The sequence below is a fragment of the Mercenaria mercenaria genome, chromosome 15 (assembly GCF_021730395.1).
Source record: "Mercenaria mercenaria strain notata chromosome 15, MADL_Memer_1, whole genome shotgun sequence".
Lineage (NCBI taxonomy): Eukaryota > Metazoa > Mollusca > Bivalvia > Venerida > Veneridae > Mercenaria > Mercenaria mercenaria.
The window spans coordinates 54432452-54440020 of NC_069375.1; the positions used below are offsets into that span (position 1 = coordinate 54432452).

At 34.1% G+C, this 7569-nt stretch overlaps 1 protein-coding gene across 4 annotated transcripts in view; it reads left to right on the plus strand.

Moving 5' to 3' along the window:
* LOC123564877 (uncharacterized) overlaps positions 1-3721 on the plus strand; it is a 51613-nt gene extending 47892 nt beyond the window's left edge. For all 4 annotated transcript variants that reach the window (XM_053525290.1, XM_053525291.1, XM_053525293.1 and 1 more), the window contains one exon: positions 275-3721. In XM_053525290.1, coding sequence (XP_053381265.1) covers positions 275-437 — 163 coding nt within the window. In that variant the 3' untranslated portion in view covers positions 438-3721. The remainder of the gene's footprint in view (positions 1-274) is intronic.
* The last annotated feature ends 3848 nt before the right edge of the window (positions 3722-7569 follow it).

Sequence of the window (7569 nt, forward strand, 5' to 3'; positions counted from 1 at the left end):
ACTCAGTCAGAATGTTTTTTCTCATTGAAGTCTAAGTCACCTTCAAAACTTGTTTACCTGAGGTTTTAACTGGTAATATTATCATCTTGGCATAACTGTATAAGTTCTCGCTGTCAGAATAGATTCTTACAGTGTCTTTGGTTGCCTTTGTCGTATTGATATTACTGGGTAGTTGCTGTACATTTTCAATTGTTACTCTACATACTTCACTGTCATTGTTTCCAATTTCTTGTCATTGACTTAACATTGTTAAAGAGATATTGTTTCATTGTAGGCCAACAAGAAAGATGAGTGGATCCCCAGGGAAGTCCCATAAACTTGGAGGTTCTGCTTTAAGCTCCAGTCAGAGAAACAAGGAACCAGACTCTATGTTGCTACAGCAATCCTGGGGTCTCAACAGCTCCCCAGATCTTGGAGCTCTTCAGAATGTGAGATAATACAATGAGAAAGAACTCCTGATTTTGTGATTGCTGTCTCCATAATAGTGCAAGGAATATTTGAAAAGTGCATGCTTTAAATGTAATACAAGGTTGCTGATTAATCAGTGTTTCAGTGTGCAATTAGAGCTTTACCAAAATTGGTATTTCTAGGATTTTAAATTAAATTGTTTTACTAAACCTTTAGATGCCAGTAGGACATTTATAAAATAAATTGACTATTTTGGTGTCTGACCTGTTCTTATATATCAGAGTAAATTTTTAGATATTCTGTTGAAATGAAAAAGAGGCATTGAGGTCATTGTATATTTCTGTTGGCATTATTAAAGAAATAAATCATGGTTTAGTAGTTTATATTTATGGAAATACCAAGACCTTTGAGTGGTTTTTTGTCTGATTTATCAGGGTGCATTCACCTTAGTGGTTAAATATCTGAGTGTCTGAATAATGAACCATGGTGAATTAGACAAGAACACCTTGGTTATTGTCATTCTTACATCCTCATTGAAACATTTTTGATAAAAATTATGCTGGATTTCATTTATCCAAGTAGTCATAAACTAGATGTCATGTTGCAGTTTGACGTTATAATGCTCCCTTACAAGTCAGGTGTCAACCTTTGTTTATCGCAGATATACATAGCTTGATCTTTTTTTTGTTTTATTGACAATAAAATCAACCCATGTAAAAATTGGGTATGAAATATGTGGTGTGTTCAAAGTATTAGTTTTGTTCAAATGTTTTAGCATTGCCCCTATAAGGGGCTATCAGAGATAAAAATAGAAAAACTTGTAAATGACTGCTCCTTGTGAACTGTTTGAAGGATCTTTATTAAACTTGGTCTGTAGCATTATTGTAAGGTCTCCTTCCAATGTTTTTCAAATAAGGCACTAGATCCTGTAAGGGGCAGACAGAGCTTAAAATAGAAATACCTTTAAACGACTTCTTTTCATGAATCGCTTGACGGATCTGCATCAGACTTGGTCCGTAAGATCATTGTAAGGTCCTCTCGAAATTTTGTTCAAATGGGGGAGCTTGGCCACTTTTAGGAATGACTGGAGCTTAAAATAGAAATGTCCTTAAACAACTTCATTTCATGAACCACTTGATGCATATTCATCAAATTTGGTCTATAGCTTAAATTAGGGCGCTTTGCCCCTTTTATTGGCTAGAAGAGCTAAAATTACAAGTACCTTTAAACAACTAATCATGAATTAAACTTGACCTGTAGCATTGTTGTGTTCAAATGGGGCTACCCTACCTCTTACAGGGGCCACTAGAATGAAAAATAGATATACCTTTGATTTATTTGACATTGTTTGAAAGATCTTCACCAAACTTGGTCTGTAGCATCATTCTAAGGTCCTCTTTCAAACCAGTTTAGTGGAGGCACCTGGCCTCTAGAGGTTATTACAGAAACACCTTTAAACAACTTTTTGCCCATGTCTGTCTGTACTTTTTTCCATCAGGAACACGGTTGATCTACAGCTCATAGTCAGAAGATAACGCATTTCATTAGAGTTCATGCAGTAAAATACAACTCTGATAATTGTGGCAAACAAAATGGTTTGTACGAAGATGTGTTTGAATTAATGTTTTGATTGATGTAACATGATGATTAATTATTATGATGGCATTTAAATGTTTCGTCCATAGATTTCATAATTGTCTGTTATTCTAAACATCTTTCGAATGTTTATAGATATTGAATGTTTTCATTTTTAAGCCAAAATATATTTTTTTATAGGAAAATGTATTTTTTCAGCTGTGATATTTATTATCAGGAAGTTCAAATTATGTTCCTTGAATTTAGCTTGTTTGTATGTGTACATCCTTATTCCATATTTTTTTTTTAAATTTTATTATTCCTTAATTTATTCTAATTTAATATGCCTAAATGGACACATTATGTAGATGGTGCAGTTGGTCTGTTTTTTCATTTGTCCATCCATTTGTTTGTAAATTTGCTTCAGCCTTTGACCATCAAACCTGAAGTGCACTTTGTTCATTGGCAGTGCATTACCCTTATTGGGTTTTAGGTCATTGGGACAAAGATCAAGGTCATAGAGACTATTAATACAAAAATTGTTTTAGTCAAAGGTCATGGTCACTATAATGTGATCAGATGGACAGATCATATGATGATTCTGGTCATCCATCCATGTTTTAGTTTTTACTCGACATTAGCTTCAGAATTTGCACATTGCTTGTACATATCCTGCTGCACACAATGATGCTCTTGTACAGCATTTTGTTCAAGGTTTCATATGAAAGTGCATGCCTGAATGTGCTCCTCCAAAGGCCATTAACAACTTTAGCTAGTTCTGCATATAACAATTCTACACTATAGAGCAATTGCAAAAAGTCAAGATACACTAAGAAACTGTACAGGCAGATGGTCCATCATCCATTGTCCACAATTTACATAAACATCTCTGAACTTCTGGTCAGTACACTATCCCAAACTTAGTCAGAAGCACCCTGGCAAGGTCCCCTCTCAAGGTTTTTTTTTCAAATGGTTCCGCTTGACACCTTTTAGAGCCCACTAGAGGTAAAAACAGAAAAAACAAACTTTGAATGACTTCTGCTCATGAATCCCTCAAAGGATCTACATCAAACTTGGTCTTTAGCATCATTATGACGTCCTCTCTCAACTTCGGCACTTAACCCCTTTCTCGGGCAACTGGAGCTAAAATAGAAAAGTCTTTACATAACTTGTTCTCATGAACCACTCCCTTGATCAGTCAAATAATTTAAAGGCCTCCTTCAAATTTATTCAAATGGGCACTCTGCTGTATTAAAATGTGGTGAGGACTATAATTAATCCTTTTGTCCTTTTTGTCCAGTATATAGGTTTTTGTACCAGTACATCTCAGTACACAAGATTATTGCATATGAAGGCTTTGTACATACTGAATAGGTTTATTTAAAAAAGGACACCTGTTTGTTTCAGTGTTCATTTGAATATTTAATATAATTTTATGAATGAACAACATAATTATGCAATATTTTTACGAGTGGCTTAGAAATGTGCAGATTTCTTTACATTTATTTATGATAGAGCATATATCTTATGTGTGTTGTGTTTGTATTTATATACATTTGTGTCATTGTTGTGCCCCCCCATGAATGGTGGGGGCATATAGATTTGATCTTGTCTGTCCGTCCGAAGTTCGTGACCCGCCTAGCTCGAAAAGTATTTAATATAAATTGATGAAACCTTGCATGAGTCTTTATCATGATATGAACTTGCGCACATCCTATTTTTCGTCTGGCTCCGCCCCTATTTTCAGAGTTATGGCTCCTGAAATAGTCAAAAATGCACATTTTTACCTTGTGACACGCCTAGCTCAGAAAGTATTTGATATAGATTCATGAAACCTTGCGTGAGTCTTAATCATGATATGAACTTGCGCACCTTCTATTTTTCATCTGGCTCCGCCCCCTATTTTCAGAGTAATGGCCCCTAAAATAGTCAAAAATGCACATTTTCACCTTGTGACATACCTAGCTCAGAATGTATTTGATATAGATTCATGAAACCTTACACGAGTCTTAATCATGATATGAACTTGCGCACCTCCTATTTTTCATCTGGCTCCGCCCCCTATTTTCAGAGTTATGGTCCCTGAAATAGTCAAAAATGCACATTTTCACCTTGTGACATTCCTAGCACATAATGTATTTGATATAGGTTCATGAAACCTTACATGAGTCTTAATCATGATATGAACTTGCACACCTCCTATTTTTCGTTTGGCTCCGCCCCCTTTTTTTAGAGTTATGGCCCCTGAAATAGTCAAAATTGCACATTTTCAACTTGTGACACATCTAGCTCAAAAAGTATTTGATATAGATTCATGAAACCATGCATGAGTCTTAATCATGATATGAACCTGCACACCTTCTATTTTTCAATTGGGTCCGCCCCCTATTTTCAGAGTTATAGCCCCTGAAATAGTCAAAAATGCACATTTTCACGTTGTGACATGCCTAGCTCAGAAAGTATTTGATATAGGTTCATGAAACCTTGCATGAGTCTTAATCATGATATGAACTTGCGCACCTCTTATTTTTCAATTGGGTCCGCCCCCTATTTTTAGAGTTATGGTCCCTGAAATAGTCAAAAATATACATTTTTACTATGTGACGCACCTAGCTCATAAAGTATTTAATATAAATGGTTGAAAACTTGCATAAGTCTTTATCATGATATAAACTTGCACACCTCTAATTTTTTGGCTGGCTCCACCCCCTATTTTTAAAGTTATGGCCCCTGAAATAGTAAAAAAATGTACCTTTTCACCTAATTATGTGCCTAGCTGAAAAGGTATTAGATGTAAATTCAGGAAACCTTGCTGGAGTCTTTAACGTGATGTGACCTGGCACACTTGGCATTCTTCTTGAGAATCTAAGCACTTATTACAGAGTTATGGCTCTTGAAATAGCCAAAATAGTGGATTTTTTGTGTGATGCTCATAGCTCAAAAAGTATAGGGCCTAGAATAATGAATCCTTTTCATAAAATGTTTGTTGAGGCTATACCCCATTAAGATTGCAAACATTTGAATTATTGCCCCTTAATTGTGACAAATGAACCAGTGGGGGCCACACCCTGTGTCCTACAGACACATTCTAGTTTAAGTATAATTTTTTAAAGAGTTTCTAGTTATTTATAATTCATGTTTTTTCCCACTGAAGTCTAGTCCAGTGAAAAATAAAACCAGTATTTTCTCTGCTTTATATTCCAGTGTTTCACTCTAAAACATAAAATGAATGGAGGCTATGAACTGAAATCTTCAAGTTGCAAGTGATGGAGCATAGGGGCTGACCAAAACTTTTCACTATTGAAGATTCCTGCTCATAGTCTCAACCTGATTCATTGTTTTCATGCACCTCTAAAATTAGACCAGCATGTTCATACCACTGCTCATGTATATGTCATACGAGTGAAATTTAAAAAAATACGTCTACAGAAGGATTTGTTAAAAAATTAGGGTGAACATTTAAACCAAACTGTCTTTCTGTGTTTTACTGCAAAAAACAGTCACTAAATATGTCAGTTTTATGCATAATGTCTCAACCTGTCATAGCATATGTATTATTTTATGTGTATATGCCTATAATAAAACATTGAGATATATTCCATTTTCTTCTCTCTTTTTTCCATTTTACCTCATTTTATAGCATATAATTGTACTGAAAAACACTATAATTAAGATTATTATAGGTGTAAATTCTGATGCTTATGCTTGAAGAAATGTTCATAGAAGTCGAGAGTAATAGAGTGCAAACACAGCTGGGTATTAAAAAATCTTGAGTTTAAATTGCTACATAAGACTGGATGACATGGCAACTTCTTACAGCTTAAGTTTGCTTCATGTAGCCTGTAAATGGCATTTAATGTTAGAAGATACATGAATCAGCAAATCAACTAACCCTTATATCCATTAAAAGTGCTGTGCATCTACAACCTTTCAGCTGTGGTTTCACAAAGGATGCAACTAACCATCTAGTTGATTCACAACTATTACATATGAATTGTGCTAAGTTTATAAAGCACTAAGAATTAGATGATGAACAGTCAACTAACTTGTGTGAAAGTAAACAATGCTAGAGGTACAGTAGTCTAAGAATTCAATATATATGTTATAAAGAATATCTAATCACAGAAGAAAACTACTGGCTGGAAGCTGATGCATGGTCATTCCAGGTTTAATAATTATTCCATGTTAGATAATGATCTTTAAAAGGGACGTAACTTCTGAAAAAAAAAGTGGCATGAATGACCTCTCATCAAAATGCAAATGAAAAATCCTCAAATGACAAGAATATTTATATCAAAGATAAGGCAGTATTAAAGAAAGACTCCCTTGAAAATTAAAATGTAGTCATCGAAGGGAAAAACCAAGCTATTCTAGGAAATGACCTTTCACTGAAGGAGCATAAAAAGGGAAATAACTTTGACAGAAAAAAATGGTAATAATCTCATGAAAATATAAATGGCCTATATTAATTTAAGAAAAAATTGATCATGTCCCTTAAAATTGCAAAGGTGAACATCTGTCAAAGGGAAATGAAAATTAAGGCAAACTGAAAAGACTGACCTGCTTTGAAAATACAATGGCGTAAAATCTTCAAAGGGAAATAACTTCTATGAGAAAAAGTGGCCTCAATAATTTACATACATTTTACAAAAAAAGTCTATGGCTTTGTCAAAGAGAAAGTAATTTGACATAAAACAACAGGCAATGAATGACCTCCCTTAAAGACTCGCCACAAAAATAACTTTCCTTTTTCCGTGATGGTAATTATACATGGTTTGCATCAAAGAAGTATAAAATATTTTATAGCTCTTTGTTTGCATCAAAAAGTATCTGGTTACAAATTGACAGTGACATAAATAAGGCCAACACAATGTTTTTAATGTCTTGATATATTATTAACTTATTGTGGTAGCTAGTAAGCGCAGTACTTGATGTATTATTTTAAGGTGTGTTTAGACCAACCTTACTAAGGTAAGATAGTTGTTATTCTATGTTCTTAAAACTACTCGGGTATTCTGAATCAGTCTAAAATGCGGGCCACTCTAAACGTTTTACAGCTGATGACAACAATTACTTCAACAAAATTAAGAAAATGGTTATGTTTGTAATCTTTAAGCATCTGTGCATATTAAACAACCGTAGGTTATATCATTTACCTATTTTTCAAGCGATAAATACAGTTTAAGTATGTTGTATACTGACTTTTGCCGAGAAAATATAGTGCTGCTCTATTCAAGAGACTCTTACTTAATTGTCAGGTGATGTGCACAGATAAATAATACATGGACATGGAGTACAATATATACTTATCACTCTATAGATATATAAATATTTTAACATTACATATAAAAAGTTGTTTATATTAAATATGGGGTATTCCGAATCGCTGTACTTATGTCTGTTCTGTTCTATTAAATAGCCGAGGTCACGGGGGTTCGGGAAAATCTGAATGTTTCGCAAAGTAAGTGATATTTCAAAATTTAGATAAGTTTTTTATTGGCAGTTAAATGATTTCATTCACGAATGTTAAGCATTAGTCCAATTTTAATTTTCAAAATCCCGTAACGAGAGAAAACTAAGTTTGCA